The following is a 24,511-nucleotide window of genomic DNA, read 5'->3' on the forward strand; positions in this document are numbered from 1 at the left end:
CGGAAGTGGCTGTCCTGTCCGTCCCTCCCTCCCCGTCCTCCTCCCACCCCCCCGAGGAGGCGGGTTTCGGGGGACGTGGCTGCTGCGGGTGGGTGCTACGGTCGGGCGCGATGAATCTGCCGCGGGGACCCGACAACTTGTGCTTCGATAAGGATGAGTTTATGAAGGTGAGGCGGGCGGGAGGATTCGGGAGACGGCGGTTGGCTGGGCCGAAGCCCCGGCGCTGGGCTGCGAAGGCAGCTGGAGGCCGACTCCCCCAGCGGGACGCCCGTTCAGACAGGCACCTGCCTTCACCCGGAGCCCCTCAAGAGCCAGAGGCGGAGCGGTTCCTCTTGCTCCGTCAAAGGCCGGAGAAGCCGCGCTCTTCGTTTGTGTTTTGAGAGTGTGTCGGAGAGCTCGGTCGAGGGAAAGACTGGCGCTCCGGTCTGTGTGAGTTGTGCTTTCAAAGGCGGCGACGTTATTCCCCGGGTTCCCTCAGGGACCAGACTTGGATCTCCAAAATTTAAGCAAGAGTCAACGTTGGTTTAATGTTTTTATAGGGAGACATACCCAAGAAATACCCGGAGTGGGTTGGGGAAGCAAAACAATCCAGGACAGGGGTGTCCAACCTTGGCAACTTTAAGACTTGTGGACTTCAATTCCCAGAATTCCTCAGCCAGCTTTGCTGGCTGAGGAATTCTGGGAGTTGAAGTCCACAAGTTGCCAAGGTTGGATACCCCTGATCCAGGAGGCAGGATGAGTAAAACCACTTTTGAATATTTGAATTCTTTTTTTAATAGTATTTTTATTGTTTTCTATTCATACAAATCATAATTACGTTTTTGACAGTGTTTACATCCACATACGTTATTGTCTTATATTTCTATCAACTATTCGTACATATTTCCAGTAATAATTATCATTGGTGGTTATTATATAGATATTTCTCATCAATAATTGTTAATATCAAACACTATTCTACATACCTATATATTTACATATCTATGTATCACTATCTTGTGTGGTCTCCTTTTTGATTATTCTGTTTCAAATGGATATTTGAATTCTTGATTGTCATTGTACGTATATACACAGTATACGTACAACAAAATTCACATAACACCCATAGACCAGTCCCACACACACATGACAATCCTCAAACCCACCAATATTCCTAAAAACACACAAGCATCCACACAACAGACCAAGTAATACTGTCCAACAGCTCACTGATGGTGGCCCTTAAGTTCATTGTTAAGTGCAATTATAGCTCTGGGATAAAAACTATTCAGAAAACGTGTGGTCCGAGTTTTAATTGTTCTGTATCTTCTGCCAGAAGGCAACAGTTCATAAAGATTGTAAGCAGGATGGGAAGAGTCTCTGAGAATGTTGTGCAACTTCATTTTATATTGAATGTTTGTATTATATTTTATATTGTCAAAAAGAACCCACGAAGTGCTTGGGAGCCTTCAAACTTAATTGGCTTTGTTAATGTGTTGTAGTGTTATGTATGATTTGGGGTGTGTGCGTGTGTGCGTGCTTCACACAGGCACGAGTGGCATGTTACTGTTTATTTGGTGTGAATGTCTGATTATAGGTAGTCCTTGACTTAGGACTGTAATTGAGCCCAACTTTTGGTTGTTAAGTGAGAGTTTTGTCCCATTTTACGAACTTTCTTGCCACAGTTGTTAGTTAAGTGAATCTCTGCCGTTGATAAGTTAGTAATACAGTTGTTGCTTATCAAAAGGTTGCAAAAGGAGATCACTTGAGCTCGGGACACAGCAACGGTCATAAGTTGCCAGGCATCTGAATTTCGATCACACAATTGTGGCGATGCTTATAAAGGGGACCCTGCACCTGCGGGAATACGCTAGGAAGAAGAAGGAGAAGAAGATGATGATGATTATGGACATGCTATAAAGGCTGTAAGTGTGAAAAATGATCATAAGTCACTTTTTTCAGTCCCAATTGCAGTCAGTAAGTGGAGAGTTCCTGTAAAAACTTATTTTAAAAATATACAAGCAGAAAGCCATTGGTCAGTTTGAAATGAAAATACAGGTAGTTCTTGACTTACAAAAGTTCACTTAGTAACCGTTTACAGCGGCACTCAAAAAAATGACTTACAACCATTTTTCACACTGCAACATCCCCATGATCACATAATCAAAATTCAAATGCTTGGCAACTGATTCATATTGCAGTGTCCCAGGGTCCCCTTTTGTATCCTTTTGATAAGCAAAGTCAATAGAGAAGCCAGATTCACTTAATGACTGTGTTATTAATGGCAGTGATTCATTTAACAATTGTAATGAGAATGTAAAATGAGACAAAATTCACTTAACAAATGTCTCAGTTACCAACAGAAATTTTGGGCTCAATTATGGTTGTATCTGTAACCATGTTCATCAGCAGAATCCATCTTTATGTCGCCTCAGTACAACCACTGTAAAACTTCTCCACAATTGCCAGACCATCACAAAACTTCATAAAAGTCGTTATGTGTGAAATTCCTACAGACATCTGATTAATCAATCACATTATTCACGACGGTTGTTTTTATCTTGGTTATTTCTTGTAAGCTTCATAAAATTTGTATTGCATTGGGCAGGAATATAAATTATTTAAATTGTGGGAAGAAATATCCATCTAGTTCAGTTCAAAGCTGGGAGAAAGACAGTGGAAACATGGAGACTGGAAAAATGGTTTATTGATAAGCAGAACCACGTGGATATGTGGTTCTGGGCAGCTGACAAGATGGAGTTGAGAGTGGGGTGGGTGAGTTATACCTTCTTCGAGGTTTGTATTTGAGCTTTCTGTTCCTGTGCAAAAACATTTATTGACTGTTGTCAGATTCCTATGGAGTTATGTAGGGCTCATAGCTGGCTCTATAGGCGAAAGAGAAAATGCAAATCCTAGGTGTTTGTCAGAGCTAAGTTTGGTTGAAGTTTGGACTGTTCTGAAAGAGTTTTGGGCAATTCTATTTTGGCTTGAGTGAGGGCTAATCCTACCATTCTGCGTTTGTTCAGACTTTGCTGCAGGGAGTTGCAAAGTACCTGTCTTGAATGGATTACCAAATCTGCCTACAATATTTGCTTTGCCTATGAATAGAGCTATCTAGATATTTGTCTTCCTTTTTCAATAAGCTCTTTATCTCTTAAGCACTGACATCTGCTGTGGGGGTTGTTTTCTGACTCTAAAAACATATTTCTCCGTTTCTCATTTAGGAAAATATAATATTCTGCCTTTTTTAATATTCCTCAAAATATTTTATTCTTCTAGGAGGGAGGGAGGTGCTGACTTTCTACAAAAATGTTTAACAATTAACTGTAATATAGAATAGTAGAATAAAAATATATATTCTGCCTGCATTCCAGAAGGTTAAAATGGCATATGTATAAATTCTTGTCTCTCCTACCACATATCCCATTTTTCCTTGTGAGGAAAATCATGTTAAGAGATAGTAATTAGTCCAAAATTATCCATTTCATTTAATTAACTATTCTAGCTATTAGACTACAATAGCTTTAAGAGTGTGTAGATTTTTAGTCTGACTCAACACAAGTATATTCCTTAAACTAGATTCTGGCATCAAATTGCTTTTTATATAGAATGGGTGGCTCTATAGAAAATTTTGTATGCATTGGGATAGAATATCCAACATAGCTATCTCTTGGCTCCCAAGATTTTTTTGACTCCCAGTTATTTAACAATAAGGGCAAGAAAATTCTTATTTTCCACAGAACCATCACTGAAGTTAAAAAAGATGGAGCTGGTTTTTTGGCATGCAAAAGGATACAGTTGCAACTCCTTTCCAGTGTTCAAATTGTTGAAGCAAAAAACCTAAGAGTGCCTTTAGCATCTGATAGATGGATGTCATAAGCTCACAAAACTCACAAACCTTTGGCCTAAGTAAAATAAACTCAGGTGTCAAGAAGTGTTATCTAAAAACACAGAATTCCACAAATATATCAGTGTATCACAAATTGACTTTAAATATATTGAATTAAACTCAATAATATGATGCAAGATGTTCTTAATTACAAAATTTCTCTTGCCCAAGTAAAATGTTGATTGCTACATAATTTATCACAGTCCAGCACATTGTATATTCAACTACGGGGGTTGCGGGGGGAGTGTCTCAAGAGAGAGAATTGTTAAGAAGGTTGTGGTAAGTTGACAGAGCTTAGTAATGATTTAAGAATAATGGAGAAGATGATTATATGAATTAATCATTTGGTTCTACTTATGTAACTTAAGTTCTTAATACAGTAGTAAAGAAAAATGTAGGAAAGGTACCATGAGAGATTTTAGATTATTCTAATTCCTTTAGATGCCCTTCTTTGTACTCATTCTATAAAAAAATCTGTATAGAGAATTATGCAAATATCTCTTATCTCTCCTATATTATGAATGTTGTCTAGTTTCACTTATCAATTTCACTTATCATTTCAACTTAGTTTCTGATTGTAACACTATTGTAATGTAAAATGATGCTAGGTGTTGTCTAGTTCAGCGGTCGCCAACCAGTGGGCCATGAGAAAATTTTGGTGGGCCGCAGAGAAATCTCACCCCCAGAACAACCCCCAAAGCAATTAATCCAGGCTGCGCAGAAACACAAGGCTGTGCCACCCACATGGCCCACGGGAACGCTCCCCGCCCACTCACTCCTTACCCGACAAACCTGCCTCCTAAATTGATATTTTTCCTTTTTCCGACCATCATCTGTTCTGCTGTGCTGGGAAATTTAGATTAGCTAGGAAGCAGGAAATGGTTGGATTTCTTGCTTTCTCGCTAAGCACAGCCAAACCTCCCTTAGAACTGAAGGTTTGCTTGCAAGCAAATTCAATGCAGACTCATGGCAAGCAAATTTGAGAGACTGAGCTAGCCGATGGCAGATAGATAGATCACTGAATGATTCTGTGAGCAACTCAATCTGCCTGCTTTGCCTGATTTTGGGTAAAAGTTGCTCTTTTTTAAAATAAAAAATTCAATATTCATATAAATATTTATAATATTTACATACAAGCCATGCCCGGCCAGTCACATGACCACCAAGTCACACCCACAAATTAGGCCACGCCCACAGAACCAGTTAGTGGTCCCTGGGATCTAAAATTATGAGTTTGGTGGTCCCTGAGGTCCAAAAGGTTGGAGACCCCTGATCTAGTTGCTTGTCAAATTCACTAGGAACACATCCAACAAAATCTGCAAATATGTAGTTATATTGCTGTCTATTTAATTTTGTAGCCACCTTGCTGCCTTTCCTTATTATTGTAGTCTGTTAACATAGAACAGTATTTTACCACTTGATTATAATTTATTTAGTAGTTCTTTGTAGATTTTAGTTCTATAAGGATTTTACAATTCTGTGCTACAGATTTTCCCCCCTTGAAAAAAAATTATATTGCTTAGGATTCCTCCAAGAGGACTTTGCTCTAAGTCTAAACCATATTAAAATGACTAGTTAATATTGCTATTTCTTTAAGCAAAAGGAAGAGAAGACATGGTTACATTATAGACTTGGTGGATTATCATGAAAACATTTTATTTCTGTCACTGGATTGAATTCCATAATGTTGATGAATCTTTGAGGGAAGCCATGATAGTTTGAAAAAAATTATTCAATTAGTCACCCAGAGTTACCCGGTATTAAGATGGGCTAATAAATTTAATAAATAAATATAGTGTGTATATACTGAGAAAATGTAAGACAAATTGAACTTGAAATTATATTAGCACCTAGCTATTCATCCAGACATTTGGTTCACTAATTGTTACATACAACTCCGTATCTTTTTCTTAATCATTGGAATGCTTGTTTGTTGTGTATTAACTTAATTAACTATAGGATGGTGTGAGAGCTCAGTGGTTAAGACGCTGGCCTTGTCAGCTGAAAAGCCAACACCCTAGGTTTGAGACCTGAGTGTCGGGCGATGGAGTGAGCTCCTGTCTTCGCCTAGCATGCAAATGCAAGTAGATAAATAGGTACCACTTCAGTGGGGAGGAAACAGCACTCTGCAATGTCATGCCGACTTGAACACGGAAATGTCTTTGGACAGCGCTGGCTTATGACCTCCTCTTCTTCAGCAGGACAACATTGAAAGGGCATCAAGATTGTTAGTTCATTACCTCTTCAGGAAGTTTCATAAGTATATCAGTTAAATATCAGTTAAACAATGTCAGGTCATCTCTTTCATAATGCCTGCCACCTGGAGATAATTCCCCCAAGATCTGTATCACCCTCACCTTAAAACCTGCTTCCTTCCCCATGATTTGAATCAGAGTGGGTCATGGACCCTTGTGTTATGCTTTTCTAAATAATCAATTGTTTTCCCAGTCTTTCTCATTTGATGATATATAGTTATAATATAGATAACTCTATAATATAAACTACCCAGTGTCATGGCAGATTGGGGTGGCCTATATAAGTAAACCCTGCTCTTTTTTTTGTAAAGAATTGAATTTGTATGATAGATCATTTCTCAACAATTGCACTTTTTTAATATTTTCTCTTCTGCAGCCAGACTTCGATGTTGATCACTTTGTGTCCGAGTGCAGGAAACGTGTTCAGTTGGAAGAACTTCGTGATGATCTTGAATTATACTACAAGCTTCTTAAAACTGCCATGATTGAATTAATAAACAAAGATTATGCAGACTTTGTTAACCTCTCTACCAACCTGGTAAATTGACAGATTGTCTTTTGTGTGCTTATTGCACAGTTATAGCATTTATATTATATATTCCCCCTAGCATCTAAGATTAAATATGCCATAGAAAGAAGTGTCACTGCAGAGAAAAATCATTCATGATGGAGTCCAATTTAAATCAACAGTAGTTAAATTAGTTATATGACTGGTTATCCTATTAGTTTCAATGTGACTTTAAGAGTTTCTGGTCTAGTTCCAAGATATTTAACAGGCTGCCTGCAGACTGATAATATACCCTGTTGAGAAGAGAGCATGCTGTACATAGTAGATGCACATTTTAGCACGTAGGCTCTCCAGAGCAGGCAATTTGATTGTGACCTAAATAAAGAATAAAGTGATTTGCTATCAAGTTGTATTTATTTATTTATTTATAAATTTTTATTGGCTGCCCATCTTACCACAGGGTATATTGTCTGGGTTTTTTTCTGTCAGTATTTCATTTGAAAGATTTGTAGCATACAATAATTAAATACGCAAATGCAATGTTACCATAGGAAATATCAACTAGTAGAAAATCAAATATGTACAATAAAGCCTAAATGTCTCAAAGTATTAAAAAATAAGTGGTAAAGAGATACAAACTCCCCAAGGATGGGAGCATTCTCAGCCACAATGACATCAAAATGACGAAAAAAATGTGTTGTGATGTCAAAATGCAAGCTCTATCCTTTTATATTGTATGTAAGGAGTTTACATGACCTGGAAACATATCTGTTTTATCTCTTCCCTCCCCCACCCATCGCCCTTCTGTAGAAAACTGGTTATTTAATAAAGCTAGTGCTGGTGTTAGGACTAAAATGGAAATATTGCATAAACAAGAAAAGTTGACTTTAAATACATTTTTAAATGTTTGTTCTCAATAGAAATGGAGTACATTACAGAATCTGTTTTACATGCCCAATGTTTATGTTTAGTTTTAACATTAAAAAATTAAATTTAGAAAACAGTAAAACACCGACAACGGTAGAATATATCAGTAAAGAAGTGAGAAGGAAAAAAAGAAATACCTAAAAACATTCCTTTGATATATTTTTAGCTGTTCATTAATAGCAATATGTTTTGGGAATTTCTTTAGGTTGGCATGGACAAAGCCCTCAATCAGCTTTCAGTGCCTTTGGGGCAGTTGCGAGAAGAAGTTATGGTACGTTTTGGCATATTTTCTCATATATAGGCCATAGCTGCCTCATGGATATTTCTTAATCTTGTAAATAAAACTTTATGAACAAGTTTTTTGGGAAAAATATCTATTTGGAGCAAAATGTTAAATATTTTAAGAACATCTCTGGGTGGTAAGAAAAAAACCCTGAAAATATTAACAATGGAACAGAGTTTAATTATAGTTATTATGCATTTATCTATTTATATCCTACCTTTATTATTTTTATAAATAACATCAGGTGATGAACATATTTTCTAGAAGAATAGACAATTGAATTTGTAAGTCAATACTTATATCAAGACATATTAAGCACACATTTACTCAATACTTTTGTGGCTGTCTGCATGGTATTATGTTTCATTAGCACGTAGGTCTGTTGAAATTATTTTTTCTGCTGAGTTGAAATTTAAAAGTGCCTAAATCAAACTTTGTCTTACATTGAATAAGAAGAGCAAATCATAAATCAGTTCTTTGGGATGTTATGATAGGTATATATGATAAGATTTTTTTCCAAGTTAAAATAACTGGATTGAGAGCTCAGCAAATCTTTTCTAATACTTGAGACTTACTTTGTATTTTGTTAATTAAGCAATTTTAACTATAGTCCCATACATTGTGTTTTTGTTGAACACCTATTTACTCCAGGAGAAAAGCTGAAAAACCAGCTGAATTTTCTCTGTATCTTTTCTAAAGAGACTTAATTTGTGGTCTACCAAACTCCCAGACCTTTCTTACAGGATGTCAGTGTTCCAACTAACAAACTCCAAATAAACTCCGAGGCAGGCATTTTCTCAAAGTTCCATTTTATTAGAGTTGTCATATTGGCACATCTGGGAAAAGCTGAACCTGAGAGTTCCATGTTTTCCCTTCCCCAAAAGAAATTCAAAGATCCATCCCCTACACCCACCAGTCCATCACATGGCCCAATCAACCATCGTTCCAACTGGAGCCATTCCTCCAGACACTCCCCTCCAGGTACAGAGTAAGTCGTCCTTGACTTCCAGAATGGAATGTTGTTGTTTCTAAAATTCTACTCACTAAGAATCCCCCCTCCCAATTTCCCATTCTCTAAATGTGGCAGCCTCGAAACTTCCAACTAATATGGCTCCCAAGGCTGACCCAAGAACTGTAGCTAAGTCAGGCACCTCCTTTCTTGTACTTATGCATTTGGTTTTTCCTGCCTATGTGCAGAATTTTACATATCCTAACACTGAACAACATTGGATAGGGTCCAATGTTCCAATTTATCAAGATTCTTGATATAATACACCATAAATCAGAACGCTCATAAAATCCGGCATTTGATTCAATATTCAGAAGACACAAAGCTTGGGGGGAATTGCTAATACCACCAAAACGGGCTGATTCTTGGTGGTATTAGCAATCCCTCCCCAAGCTTTGTGTCATCTGGGTATTTTATGAGCAGGCCTTCTACTCCCTCATCTAAGTCATTTATGAAGATGTCAAACAGTATTGAATCCCAGACAGAACCTGAGGTACCTCACTTCGTATCTCCTTCCATGTGGGCACTAAGGATCATGTGTTGGTTACTGCTGTTCAGCCAACTGTGAATCCATCTGGCAATATTTGCATCTAGCCCACTTTCTTCCAGTTTGTTAAGAAAAAAAAAACACCTATGGTGTAATTTAAGTATTTATTACATATATAAGGCCACCAAATTCTACACAAAACAATCACAACGGAATTCAAAATGCTATCAAATGATGTTTTACTTTTAATTCTCTTTAAAACGAAGTCAGGTAGGCAGGTCTATTAAGGGAGCTAGTGTGAATAATAATTGTGCTTAGTGTTCCATTGCAGATATAGTATTTATGACCTTACCATTAAAAAAACCAGATTTTAGAACGTGAAATATTTATTTTATTCTTAGATGTATAAGCTAAAGACATCAACAACGTGGATAAGAATGCTAACACAGTCAATTAAAAATAGGTCTAAAAATAAGCCTTGCTTAATAATTTTTACCTTTAGTTTGTTTGAAACTAAAAGTAGGAGCTATTATTAAAACCCAGGAGGTCATGCAGGAATAATTGGATGACCTCAAAAATTGAAATGATTGAAATGAAATGAAATTGTTGGAATGACTATGTACCAGTCATGCACATAGATAACTGAAATAATTTATTGACACGGAAACAATTCTTATTCTACAAAATGCTATGAGATTGTATAGTTGAAGGACAGCTTGGACACTTTTTTGGCTGAAATTTCTTGGCTTTTTCTTAAGATGCTGCCCATTTGCAAAATGAATTGTATTAATAGCTGCATGCTTTGTTATTTGGTTAAACGAATGTTGCGAAGCTTACACTTTCGTTGATGTTCCATAGAGTCTTAAGTCTTGTGTTAGTGAAGAAATACGTGCAATTGATGACCGTTTGTCTAAACAAGAAGATATCAGGAAAAAAAAGGTATTCGATTGCATTTTTACATCAAGAGCAACATAAATAGATGAAAATAAATATATCTCTCTTTTGAAATCTAATCATTAAACCATATTGGTTTTTTGGAAACACAATGAAACTTGGCTATTTCAGGACTTGAATGGAAAATTGCTATAAATGGAAATCCCTCCTGTGATGCACATGTGTTTTGTGTTTGGTTATTCCTCAGGCACAAAGTATTTTGTAGATCTATTTACTTACTATTTTTTAATCTTACTGTAGGTTGGTAGGTGGCTGCTCAGAGTCTTTTCTGCTTGGAGTACCATATACATGCTAGTTATTTGTGCTACCCTTTAAGACAGCAAAATGAAAAGTTGCCTAATTCTAGTTCTGGGTTTACCTTATTAGAAAACCCAAAGATTCTTATTTCTACTATAATTTATATTTCCCATTTGTAGTGTATAGTATGCATTCAAATATGTTCTTTAGGGAATTTATGTATGCATTTGTATATGCATATGCATCACATTATGCTATTTCCTTTTGGGGGTAGGCAAAGTAGAAAAATGGAATAAGAAATAATTAGCCAAAGAAAGTAAAGATATGAGATAAGAATTACATCTGTTTTGCCCCAATTCCATTCTCTATACCTTTCTATGCCTTTCCGTCCTTGTTTCTAACATACACTGCTTCATGCAGTCCCCTTTGTTCTTTAAGATTTTGCTCCACTGTTTAAAAAAATCTCATCAATTCCCACCAGTTACAACTTTCTCAGTTTTCTCGTACCTATTGATGCATTCACTCTACTCTTATATATTGCTTTGCAATTTAATCCTTGTTCATTCTTTCAGTTTACTTCAACATACTTTTTGCTATGTCTGGAAATGTTGGTGTCTAGTAGACTATAGTCAGAGAAAATTAATATAGCAGAACCAGATTATTTTAGTTTTAAAGGCAGATCAACATCAACCTTAAAAACAGTTATTTGCTTTTTAAAAAATTAGGTGTGTGTCTTGAGACTTATTCAAGTTATTAAATCAGTTGAGAAGATAGAGAAAATTCTACACTCCCAAAATTCAAAAGAAACATCATTAGAAGTAAGCAGGTATGACAATTAAATTTTATTCTCATTCACCAGTTTGTTTTTCTTTGGATATGTTTCCCATTAAAGTATAATTGTCTTATTATCATTATATTATAAAATAGTAAGTCCCATTAAACATTTAGAAGAGCATATCTTTGCTTCCCAAAAGACCATTATGGGATAATATATTTATTTCTTATTTGTTCTTGAATAAACTAATTGAATACTGAGACTATGGATCTCTTAAAACTGTTTTAAAAATGCAGCCATAGTCATAATGTTTCCCCTGGATTACAATTATTGCTGTATGCATATCAACCAATTTAATGATTGAATTTATTTAATATATTTTGTGTTTACCATTATAAAGACATGGGAAAATACCCGAACAAAGCTAAATACCATACATATAAATACCCGCAAAAACATAAGAAAACATATATATTTTTTACTCTTGAGGGAAAACTAGTGTTTAAAAAGAAGTTGTTATAAAACTAATTTAGATGCATATGATCAGCCACAGGTAAATGGTATAGTTCACGTGATCCCTGTTGCTAGAAAGTGGCCCAAGTTTCATTGCTTAAGGAATTATTTCTCTAGGTAAATGAAAGTCTGTCGCTCGTTTATTTATGTAAAGGGAAATAAAGGTGTGGCTGGGGCTACTATAATAGTGTAATCTAGGTCTGTTCTCTCCTCTAGTAATTTCAGCCATTAAAATTCAAAGCTATTTCTTCCCAGTTGCAGAGAACTCCTTATTGAATCTATTGGTCATGCTAAATTTAGTGCTGGTAGATCAGAAAGGATTTTAAAAATTCCCCTTTTACATATTTATATGTACTCTTAAATACAGGGAAAGAAAGAAATGGAGAAAATAAAGTATGTGCTGTTTTCTATTCTGAATTGATGTCTTTTTGTGTGTCAATTCAAGTCCACTTCTGACCGGACAGATTTTAGAGAGGATTGCTACCGAATTCAACCAGTTGCAATTTCATGCAGTACAGAGCAAAGGAATGCCTCTTTTAGATAAGCTGAAACCAGTAAGTATGTTGACTTGTTTAAATCCCCCTCCCCCACAACCCCTCTCCCCCCCCCTCCCAACAGTGCTTTCTATTTTATTGTGAATCTTTTTTACTAATCAGCTTTAAATAGATTTGATGCCATCCAAATGAATGTGCAATGTTTGGGGCTTATTGGAGATCAAAACAAAACTGAAAAATATAAAATATATTGGTTGTTAAAATTCCTGTCACCTAGAGAAAGTTAAGGGAATGTATTTATTCAGTTTACATTTAACTTTAAATCAATTAAAAGCAATCCATTAATTAGTTATTAAATACAATGTCTTGCAATAAGTATATGCTTTAAATACTGAAGAAATGCTTCTTAAAAAGTAATTGCTTGTATTTATGGTAACATTTAGATGTGAATATTAATTAAATGGCATCTTAGTTTCCCTTTCTGTTGCTATATTATTCTCTTGCTTGCAATAATACTAACAATAATGTCTCATGATGCTTTAAACACTAACAAATGCTTTGTTACTTAAGCCTCAATGGACTGTTAGCCAACAAACCATGACTGATAATCAGTTTGTTTAATCTGATACTAATTATATTATTCTTGAGAATAATATGTACTTAAATAAATTAACAATATTAATGAATCTCATTCCTTTTTCCAGTACAGCTAACAATTATCCTTATTCTGTTTTGAAAACCATAGCGTATAGTTGGCATAACAGCAACACTGCAACAATCTCTAGAAGGATTGCTGTTGGAAGGACTTCAGTCCTCTAACATCGATATAATACGACATTGCCTACGAACCTATGCAACCATAGACAAAACGCGGGATGCAGAGGCATTAGTTGGCGAAGTCCTTGTGAAGCCATATATAGATGAGGTAAGTGTTGCTAGAGAAAACTAAGGGAAGAACAGACACTATCTATATCTGTTTTTTTCAAAAGGAGGAAAAGGGTGGATTTTTTTTTTATGCAAGTATTTGAATAGAGACTGGAGTGATGTAAATTGGAGGTGGATATATGTTAGAGAAACTTTAATTTGGATTTCTGCACTGAGCAGGGAGTTGGACTAAGTGGCCCTCTCAAATCTACTCAATGGCCCTCCAAACTCTGATTATTCCAAAAGCTAGAGCAGAAAACAGTACAATTATTACTTGGTAGCATTGAAGTTACCAGTGTATTACTATGTGATGTGTATGAAAAATTGCATATAAATACTTGAGGCTGAATTAACCACTATCCTCCTCCCATGAAATTAATATTTTAAGCATGCTGCATAAATACAGGGATGGGGACAAAGTGTCTTTTAAAAGAAATCTGAACTTTAGTTTGAGATTTGACATTGAGGCTTCTTCATAGGTGATTGTAGAACAGTATGTTCAGTCTCAACCAAATGGTCTTCAGACAATGTATTCAAAATTACTGGAGTTTGTTCCTCTCCATTGCCGTCTCTTGCGTGAGGTAACAGGAGGAGGTATTTCAAGGTAATTGAAATCTTTCTTTTTGTCGTTGTTAAATTTTGTTAACAGATTTCTGTTAACTTCTGCTAAACAGTATTTAAATTATAGGAACAGAACAGACCCTCTGATGGCTATGGAGAGATGTTTAATATACATTATCTTCAGTAATAAATAGATCTCTTGTAACCTGCTGACTGTATTTTATTGCAAAGTAGCTCATTTTAATGACTAAAAAAATAGTGTCCATATTCTTTTCTCACTCACTTTACCATGACTAATACTTTATATTTGTAATTTATCATGCGAAAAATCACATTAGTTATATGTCATCTTGAAAATCTAGTCTTGTCCTTACTTTACTTGGCATAATGATTTTTTTTCAGTCTTACTTTCAAGTTTTTCACATAGGATTCATTTCTAACTTTTAAGAAGTATTCTGCAATCAGTTTTTCTCACCAATTTTTCTGAATGTATCTCCCAAAATAATAGGTCTTTAATTTAATATATTTTCAATGTGGCTTGGATAGTTACTGTTGGATTTATTTTAATTTCAATCCCATATTTATGTATGTGATCGTGGCAGAGAATTGCAACATATGCAATACTCTGTAAATTCTGGATTTATTTTAAATTAGAGCTATTTATAGTGGGAATATTGATTTAATCTTGCAGTGAAAGAGGGAATACGGTTCCTGGATATGATTTCTTGGTAAATTCTGTATGGCCAGAAATTGTTCGTGGTTTAGAAATTAAATTGCCGTCTCTGTTTAATCCTGGAAACCCAGATTTATTTCATGAGGTAATTTTAAATTTATATATTCACCACAGTTTGCAATGATGAACCAAGGGATACAGACTGTTAGACTTAACTACTACATATTTAACATAGTTTGTTCAATTGCAACTAACTTATGTTCTTTGTTTATATAGATGAATGCTATAGTAAAAAAAAATGTCCCTACTTTGTAATATGAACTGAATCTGGGGTATGGTGGACAAACCATAGGAGACTTTTAACATTCTGATTCAGTGCAGTTTTATGTAAATATAATCAAAATAATTTATATATTATTATATCTTCATGTAAACATCTCCATTGCTAATAGGACATTGTTTCTAGTTCCATAGTTTTCAAATGAGATAAAGTGATTGGATAGAGAAGTAAAGATACTAATTTTCTTGTAAAGAAATTTGACACCCAGTTTAATGCATGCTTTTTGCCTTCAGAAATACAACATAAGTATGGATTTTGTAAGGAAGTTTGAACGGCAATGTGGTTCACAAGCCAGCGTAAAAAGATTGAGGTTACATCCTTCCTACCAGAGCTTTAATGATAAGTGGAATTTGCAAATTTATTTTCAAATAAGGTCAGTATCTTGGTTTTATGCTTAGATGATATAAAGAACATTTTAAAATATGCAAGTGAAAAGATGTATTAAAAATGTGCTTCCTCCCCCCAAATGTAAGGGGAAACTACTCTCCTAAAAGTATGCCTTCTGGAACATCTGTTGTCTCAATATATTAAATGCATCTTATTTTAGAACTCTTGATTCTACCCATGTTTATGCAATCTTTATTGATCAGTTTGAATAATTAAAAATTAGATGACTAGGATTTTTGTAGCCTGTGACAACTGGGTCTAGAAGTGAAAATGAAGCTATAGCATGGAAAAGAAGACTTTAAATTATTCAGTCTAAACTGCAACGCTGTAAGTGTAATAAAACCTCTTGATTAATTTTATTCAAACTTTTCACTTCTATGTGATTTTAGTTTTGCAATCTGTGGCATTCGTCGAAAAAAATTAGTGGAAATCACCATGAGTTCAATTAAACAGAAATAAGATTTTACACACTGCCAGCAGTTAAATTATTTTCCGAAACAAGCCTGATTGAAAAAGCCCTCTTAAAAGATTATAATTCTTTTTAAACAAAAGTGTTCAAGGTATCGGAAAGAACTATTGCTTTCTATCTCCTAGCCTAGAACTATTTGCAGAAGTTTGTGCTAGTGTCCTTTGCAAATCAGTGGAAACCGGAAAGTGTTTTGTCAAAAGACCTAACTATAGGTCGTTAGAAAAAATTTCTATGCCATGTTTTTTTCTTGCTATGGTATAGAGTATCTTTAAGAGAATAAGGGATTGTAGGCATAATTAAGAAGTAATTGCCCTCCTTTCTTCTGAGATTCCTAATTGTAATTTAACTCCTCTCAAATAATACTGAATTTGGTCCTAGATTACAAAATCTCAGTTGTTTGGATTAAAAGTTACAATGAAAACGAGAGGTTAGAAAAATTTGTGCTGAAGCTTATGAAGAGGCCTCAGAGTTTCAGAAATCCCCACTCCTCCTTTTCTACAAATCTTTTTCTTCTGTTTTCTGAGTCTGGCCTTTCCATCTGTCAGACTTTCCTTCCAAAATTGACTAGCAATCCAGATGTATGATCAAGAGCCATGTTGCAAGCAACCTATTTATCCACTCATCTGGATCTCTTTCTCTTATCATACAGATGTGTCATGCGTCAAGCATCTCCTAATCTTTTCTGATCACAGGATTCATTTAACAATAGGCATGAGTGCTTTTGGGGTGATAGATTCTGTGAGGAATCTAGTCAAAAGAATCTCTTGTCCAGTTAATTTATTTAGGTTAATTGTGATTTTAGTTTTTTAATTGGCTTTTAATTGTTTCATATTTTATTTTGAAAGAGAGAGAGATAAATAAATAAATGCATCATAGCATATATACTGTGTTTCTCATAAAATAAGGCCAGGTCCTCTTTTTTTGAGCCCCGAAGAAACGGCTAGGATGTCGTTTCGGGGGTGACTTAATTTCCTCCCCCACCCCCCTCACCATGAGGCTGTTTCTATTGGCCGATGGAAGTTTCCCCAAAGGCAGAGTCACCAATCGTTTCTATCAGCCGGTAGAAGTGGCCTCGGGGCAAGCACTCACGCACACTCCTCTCACCATGAAGCCATTTCTATCAGCCGATGGAAGCTCCCCAAAGGCAGAGTCACCAGCTGCTGCTACCGGCTGGGTAGCAACGAGTGCCCAACGGGCAGCCACGCCTCACCCCAAAGCAGCTGGTGACTCTGCCTTTGGGGAGCTTCCATCAGCCGATAGAAATGGCCTCGTGGTGAGGGGAGTGCGCATGGGTGCTCGCCCCAAGGCCGCTTCTACCGGCCGATAGAAGTGGCTGGTGACTGCCTTCAGGGAGCTTCTATCGGCCAATGTTCTATCGGTAGTAGATCGGGATATTCTAGCCTAGGCTACCTGCAGGGCACTCCTAAAGGCAAGTTTTCTCCCCCCCGACCTTCCCCCCCATTTCTCTTCATCTCGTGTAGTTCTAACTAACAATGTGAAAAATGGCAGGGAAACGCATGGTTTAAATAGGCCTAAATTTGTGGGGTGGGGCTTAATTTCACCTCATGCCTAGAAATCATGCTGGGCCTTCCTATTGGTGGAAGCCGCATTGTTGGAAAAACATGGTATTAAGTAAAACCACCATGAGTTGACCATTTCTGTGATAAAGGTACTAAGATTTCTTAAGGTTTAAACATCTGGAAAAGTGAACCAGTCTTTACCTAATACTAGGAGTACAAGAGAAACAGAGTTGAAATTATCAGTGGGGATTCCACAGTGACATGACTTCACCAAAAATATCTGCTCAGAACTTCTGTATGACATTCAGATTTGAGATACAATTTGTAGGATTAGATTGATAGCTTGCATCACTAAATTGCCAGATTTTAATTGCTAACCTTACTTTCACTGGGGTTTCACAAAAGATATTTTGTGGTTCTTTTAGATTTAGAGAAATTGCAGGTGCTTTAGAAGCAGCTCTTTCTGATGGCTTAGAAGAGGCTCCAGGTAAAGCTTTTCTCTTTATTTAACATGCATGCCTCATGCCTTTATATTTAGATAACATAAGAAAACTATTTATTTTCCATTGCTGGGATTTTTTTAAAAAAATATTCATATAAAAAGTGCTGCTTTGCTGACTAGAAGTTTTGTGATTGTAATAAGCTCACATTATCACAGTCCATGTAATATTTGCTTGGAACAAAACCAAATCAATTGAACTAAAAAAAGAGAAATATATGTCTAAATGTTGAAGCAGAATTCTTGTATTACTAACATTTGACTGAAGGCAGAATTGACTAGTAATGTTTCCCACTAAATAAAGAACTATTTATGGGTAGCATTGATGAAACAAAAGATAAATTGTGTCCCCAGTTTCTACTTTGTAATTTATTGTGTCCGTCATTTGATAATGATGGATAGTGTTTTTTACAGAAAAAGCTGGTTCTTAAAGAACCAATAGTTTCCCCATTTTCGGTCTCCCCTGCTATGTAACCTCTGCAAATCATACTTACCTCTTTTTTTTTGCAAGTGCAGTTACTCAAAAGATATAGGTAGTTGCTATAATTGAGACTTTAGCAGGGGTGGGATTAAATAAATGAGCCTTCACCAGCCATGAGGGAAGAGTGGCCAAACCATCTCCCCTTGCAATTGGTTGGAGAGAGGAACTTCTGAGTTGTAGAAAGATGCACAGATTTTCCACCAAGGGGACACCCCATAAGCAACTTCCGAGGAAATGCTGTAAAACTGCACTTGTCGGGTTTCATCTTAAGGAGGCACTGTGCCAAGAGTGAAGCCTGGAGTTCAGAAAAGAAAAGAAAAGTTAATATGATGATGTTTTAAATGTAACATGGATCATAATTGAACTAACCATATTCTTCCTTGGCAGCTGGAAGTTCATATCGCCTTTTGGCAACGCACATGACATGGGCTAGTTTAGAGAAGTGCTGGTCAGCTCAGATTTTTCTGCCGTTGTTAACGGATCGATTATGGAAGCTTTCATTGCAGATTCTAGCCCGCTACTCAGTCTTCATTAATGAGGTGAGAAAAACTGGTTCGCTTAATTGATTGATTTTTTTTAATCTCACCTTTTATCAGTTCATAAGTAAATTCAAGGCAGCAAACATACATAATATTCCTTCTTCCTATACAATAAACCTGTAAGGTGGTTTGTACTGAGAGTGACAGGCCCAGTCACCCAGCCAACTTTTTCATGCTGGGAATCTTATGCTAGGAATATTTTAAAAACTAAACTGGTTCAAGATTAGCATCTACCTTTAAGAAATAACAAAGTTTTGACAAACTTGGCTTTCTCTCTAATATTATTCTTTGTCACTCTTTTTGTAAACGGAACAGCTTCTGCTCAGGCCTGTGTCTAATGAAACTGTGAAAGACCATAAAAAAACATTAGCAAGCAAGGAATCCCCACTGAACTCTGTGGAAGATCAAGGAAATGAGTCTTGTCCAGATGCTCAGCCCTTACCTTCTATATCCACCACTCAGCTTGTGTTTGTTGCTGCAGATTTGGATCGACTTCAGGAATGGGTTTGTAGCTATTACTGATTTACATGACTCTCTCTGACCCAGACAACCTACAAATATGTGACCTGAAGAAAATTATTCTTTACCATTTGTGGCTGCTGCTTTGGCTATCAACTTTTATCCTGGTTTTTTATCGTTGAGGTAAAAGTAGTACGAGTGATGCATTCACTTCTTTAGTCCTGTCAGTTCAAAAAACTTAAAACTGTTAATATACAGCTTTGAATCAGAACCTTTCTAGGGGTTCAAATCAAATTATTTAAAGTGTTGTTTTTATTCTTTTTCCATAGTTGGTTAAACAGCTCGTTATTTTGTCAGGTACACCTGTTTAAGGTGATATGGGCCGGGCACCGGTACTGTTGTAAGAATCTGTTGTAAGATATCACTGATGCCTTCTTTATTGGGGGGGGGGCGGGGTGTTTCAGCAAAGAGAATTGCAGAAACATTACAGTCTTGTACACAAGAACTTTTCTGCATCGGTGTGTCAGATATCTGAAGGTTATGTTACTCATAACGCCTTGCATGTTTTTCATTCAGCTTCCTGAACTTTTGGAAATAATCAAACCGAAACTTGACATGATTGGCTTCAAGAATATAGCTTGCATCTCAGGTAAAGATTTGTGTATCTCTTTCTCTCGCTGCATTCAACTTTTGATGAATATATTTTATCAGGCAATGTGTTTACAAAGACAGAAAATGTTAAATTGAACGAGGAAAATTGAAATTGAAATAATTTCTCAGTTTTCGAGGGAATGGATTTGAAGGTGATTCCCTATAGCCTTGCTTAGTCTTCTTTTTCCTCCCTGTATCTTTGGGGTGAAAAACATTACTGGTTCTTAAGCACATTTCACTGCTAGTGTTTGCAGATCAATTACACTTCTAAATGACTTGGTTCTAAAATGAAATGAAAGAGGAGATGAATGGAGGTGAGTGAAGGAGGTTTGGAGAATTCTGACTCATTTGGACACTTGCCAAGTACAGTTAAGAGAGTGGGCAGTGTTTTAAAACCTGCTCTTTTATATCTCTATGAAACATAATATTGAAACGGTTGTATCATAATATATAATCTAAAGTAGTACAATCCAGCTCTTTTTGTATTTGTTTTTAACTTACTTCAGAGGAGTTGTAAAATACCATATACCTAAGACTGGTGTTTCGATTTTACAGTGCATAAATGTATATATTTCTCCAATAGGAGCACTAGAAGACTCAAAGAGTTCTTTACTAGGTTCCTGGCCAACCTTAAACAGTAAGATTATTCAAGACTTAAATGATTCTTGCTTTAGCTGCTTGAAAAGCGCCCTGGAAATCCCAAGACTGTATAGAAGAACTAACAAGGTATGTTTTTCCCATTTGAAAATATATGTATGGACACCATAAATGCCCATTATAATAACTATTTCTCTTGTTAATGCTGGGATGTGTGTGTAACTATATAAATGTTAATATAAAATGACCTTTAAGTCTGCAAAGCTTCCTGTACTCTACAAGAGTTAGTCTCTCAAAGGCTATTAAAAGAGAAACTATGTAGTCGTATCATGTTCAGATGCCCCCCATTATCCATCTTCATGTTCTATTTCTGTATTTTCTATTTTTCTAACTCCCTATTGACCTAGGAAAGGTATAGTGATGTACAAAGTAAAACGCCCTTCTGGTTCCTCTTATACTCTGTTGCATTTCTAAAGCAGAATTTGGCAGGGCCATCAATGCCTTTGCTTCCGTTGATATGCATCTCTTTTCCAGATAAGTGGTTATTAGCTGACAAGGATTGTTTCAGAAGTAAATAGAGAGTTCCAACATCAGATATCTCCTATTTCCCACTGCACCCACCTATAGAGGAAGAAAGCCAGCATTGCCATTAATGTGCTAGAATGGCTCAAACTCTGTCATACAGAGCTTAATTCCAATTTGCTGCTATTGAAACTGTTAAGGTTTTGATAGTACAGCTGATCATTCAAGGTTAAATCCTTTGACTAGGCGTTTCATTTCTTTGTCAGCTGCCAAATCTCTGTTTGGCTCTACAAGTGTTAATTCTGATCCAAATTGTGATAATTATGATCGGAAAAATACATTTGCTTTAAAGACCATGTAGGTGATGCATGCTTTGCCATTTTTCTCTAGAATTGCCTTAAATATTATCACAGATTATTCATTGGAATGTTTAACTGTTGCTCCTGAATGATTCTAAGACTGCTGTGCGTGAACAATTAACCATTCATCTTTCTAAATGGTCATGTTAAGGTTTACTTTAGACGCTTAATAAAGTTTTCTCTTGTTTGTTTTTACATCAATAACCAGGAAGTGCCAACCAGGGCATTGCCCTATGTTGACAGTGCCCTTAAACCTTTCCATCAACTGAAGAATGACTACAAAGATATATTAAAGCCAGCTGTGATTGAGCAATGGCTGGAAGGAGCCCTCAATACAAGCACACAGAAGTAAGTGACATTTTAAGAAGAATGTTGCCAGACTAATCCTACAGGAAGTTGTTGAAAATTCAGAGATTATGTACATTCACAACTCATTACTATATATCAAAAAGCTTTCCTGATAACCTCCATTAAAAGGACATAGGTCTCCTTGGAATTTCCATTCGCATCTCTAAAATCCAAATCTTTACACATAAATTAAATACACATAAGCCTGTGTGTCTTTTGAAATTCCGTACCATTGAAGTAAAATAGGAGTGTTTTGTTGCAATTGTGTACATCAGGGCTGTCAAACTCCCAGCCCACGGACCGGATGCATCACATGCTGGCCACTCCCCCGTCCAGTTTAGCAAAGGGGGAAAAAGTCCCAATACGTCACGTGACACCACTGTGACGACATGAGTTTGACCCCTGGCATAGATAAAGCTAAAATATAATTTAAAGAGGGTATGTTCCAGGCTAAAATCAGCAGTTTTCAGTTACTGTTAAATTAAATGGGAGAGAAAGAGCATAACTTCATTTCTCTATATTTACTTACAGTGCATTTCTGTTTTTTCCTTTTTAATAAATTTACAGACATTTCTAAAATTCTGTTTTCACTTTGTCACATGAGCGTAGCCAATTAGTGAGTCAAAAAATGAATTTCAGCAACTATAGAATCAGGCTGCAAGCTTAACATAAGTGAACATAAGGGTCTAAATACTTTCTGAATACACTGCATATTCTGCTCCCATCCTATAGGCACAGCATAACTATTACATACACAATATACGCTCTTCCTCCCCCCACGCCCAAGAGGTTCTGTCCACAAGTGCTCATAATCTAATCCATTAATTCCTCTTCATGTAGGTACTTGGATACAGTATCAGATATTCTACATTCTGTAAAGAAAATGGAAGAGAGCTTGAAAAGGCTAAAACAAGCCAGAAAAACTGTAACTGCAAATAATCCCTCTCCCTCTGGAGGCATGAGCGACGATAGCAAAATCCGCCTACAGTTAGCTCTAGATGTGGAACACTTTGGAATGCAGGTAACTAGATGCCAAAAACAGTTAAGGTAGTGGCGGTTTGCATAAATATAGCTGTTAATTTGTTAGAGTTTGGCCGCACAAACCTCCGTTCAGATCTTTTGGCCAGTCATTCTCTTTTGCTTTGGGTACCTTTTTGGGGATGATCATTCACTGTTGCTCCAGTTTATTTGGAGCAATAGTGAATGATTGTATGGTTGATGAGGGTTTTTTGGGACAGGGGTTGTAACTTCTTGAAATTCAATGCTCATGTCGTAGATCTTCTGATTGTATTATGTTTGAAATACTTCTAGTGTTGCTTACAAAGCAATAATTAGTAAATCTGATATTTTGTTTCAGGTGGAGAAGATGGGGATTCAGCTAAGCAACATTAAGAGTTTTTCCACTCTTTCGGAGCTTGTTCAAGCTGCTAAAGGTCAGATGGGCACCGAACAAACCTAACATAATCTCCAGCTTTTTAATGAAGAGACCTAGTTTCCAAAAAATAAAAAAAGTTTATTTTTTATTTTTACTTTCCTTTGCCAAATACTGTTTAGCAAAAAAAAAAAAAAAAAAGTGCTTCCTAATGCAGCTGCAGCAGCAGATTTAAAAGTGTCTCAAAATAGAAAAACTCATTTCACGAAAATAAAGAAACATACAGGGGAGAACGTATATTTTGGTTTTCCGTTATATGGAAGGCAGTTTATATATTTCTAAGTATTCTGCCATAGGATTATGGAAATATTTTTATTTTTATTGTAAATTATTATCATGCAGAAAAAAAAATGAATTTAAGGTGATTACAATGAACAAGAAGAATTTTGTCTTTTTGTAAATTTTGTTAGAATAAACAATGGTGTTAAGTATGTTGCTATGACTTGTATGTTTTTAATGTTTTATTTTGTGATACAAATAGTAAAAAAAAAACCGTAAGAGTAGCAAAGTTGTGACGTCTAAGGATTGTTTGCATCATACTACTTTGAGTTTATAAAGAACTATTCTTGGTTTTCTAAAAAGAAATCAGTTTTGAATTTTTCCTCAATGGTTGGCATCTTTTATTCCGAGTCAAAAGCCTGTGAAGAAAATCAAATGTTTCCCCAAATGACTTTTTTTAAAAGATGTTTTCAGAATACCTGCTGTTTTTCTTTTTTTGCTCTACAATAAGGGATTGATAGAATTGTGGTGTTTAATTAGTAGAAGTTTCTAGTATTATCTCAAAAATCTCAGAATTCAGAATTCAGAATTAACGAGTGGTTTTTATAGTCTTAGTAGGGATTATGGGAAACTCTTGGTTATGGAAAACTCTTTACTTCTCAGGGACCTGGAAATCCTATTTCCATTAAAATCCCTATTTCCATCATTGAAAATGAAACAGATTTTTTTTTCCCCTCTGTGAGGTCATTATAACACAGCATGATCCCTGGAAGGTTGAAAGGCTAATTTGTGGCTTCTGGCTGCCAGGTTGTGGCCATTACCTAATTTGAAAACAGGTGAGTCCTGACAGGAAGTTCTGTATTTGAAGAAATGCACATTGTTATGACTTCAGAGATAGTATCCTAGAATCACAGTTGTTCTTACGCTATTAGTTGATATTAAAATCTTCCAATCAGAGCGCTGGATTGCGAAGGGTTGAGGTGGTGGCCTTGTCTTAAATTGGTTTCGTTTCTGCCTACACTAGCATGCATTTCAAACAAATTATGTTTTCCTGATTCTCTTTTAGGATGTTTAATATCCAGTTTCGATCCTGTTTCAAAGGAATGCATATAGACCCATGATTTATAATGCCAAGGTGAAAAGGAGGAACAAACTAGGAAGCAAACACATGAATTTTGGTGTGAAAGCTCTGGCACTCAGAGTAAATTTATAGACATATAA

At 36.0% G+C, this 24,511-nt stretch overlaps 1 protein-coding gene across 1 annotated transcript; it reads left to right on the forward strand.

Annotated features, from left to right (window-relative positions):
• On the forward strand, nt 1-23,508 carry COG2 (component of oligomeric golgi complex 2). Its single transcript, XM_026705169.2, has 18 exons — nt 1-167; nt 6,500-6,661; nt 7,764-7,829; nt 10,196-10,276; nt 11,254-11,354; nt 12,262-12,370; nt 13,056-13,235; nt 13,714-13,838; nt 14,487-14,613; nt 15,042-15,181; nt 17,610-17,671; nt 18,552-18,703; nt 19,019-19,207; nt 19,739-19,811; nt 20,397-20,539; nt 21,500-21,639; nt 22,480-22,660; nt 22,997-23,508. The coding sequence occupies exons 1-18, from the start codon at nt 111-113 to the stop codon at nt 23,096-23,098; spliced, it is 2,190 nt and encodes a 729-aa protein (XP_026560954.1). The 5' UTR covers nt 1-110; the 3' UTR covers nt 23,099-23,508.
• Nucleotides 23,509-24,511: the final 1,003 nt, after the last annotated feature.

Source organism: Pseudonaja textilis, chromosome 1 (genome assembly GCF_049901715.1).
Source record: "Pseudonaja textilis isolate UNSWEBS1 chromosome 1, rPseTex1.2, whole genome shotgun sequence".
In the NCBI taxonomy this organism is placed as follows: Eukaryota; Metazoa; Chordata; class Lepidosauria; order Squamata; family Elapidae; genus Pseudonaja; species Pseudonaja textilis.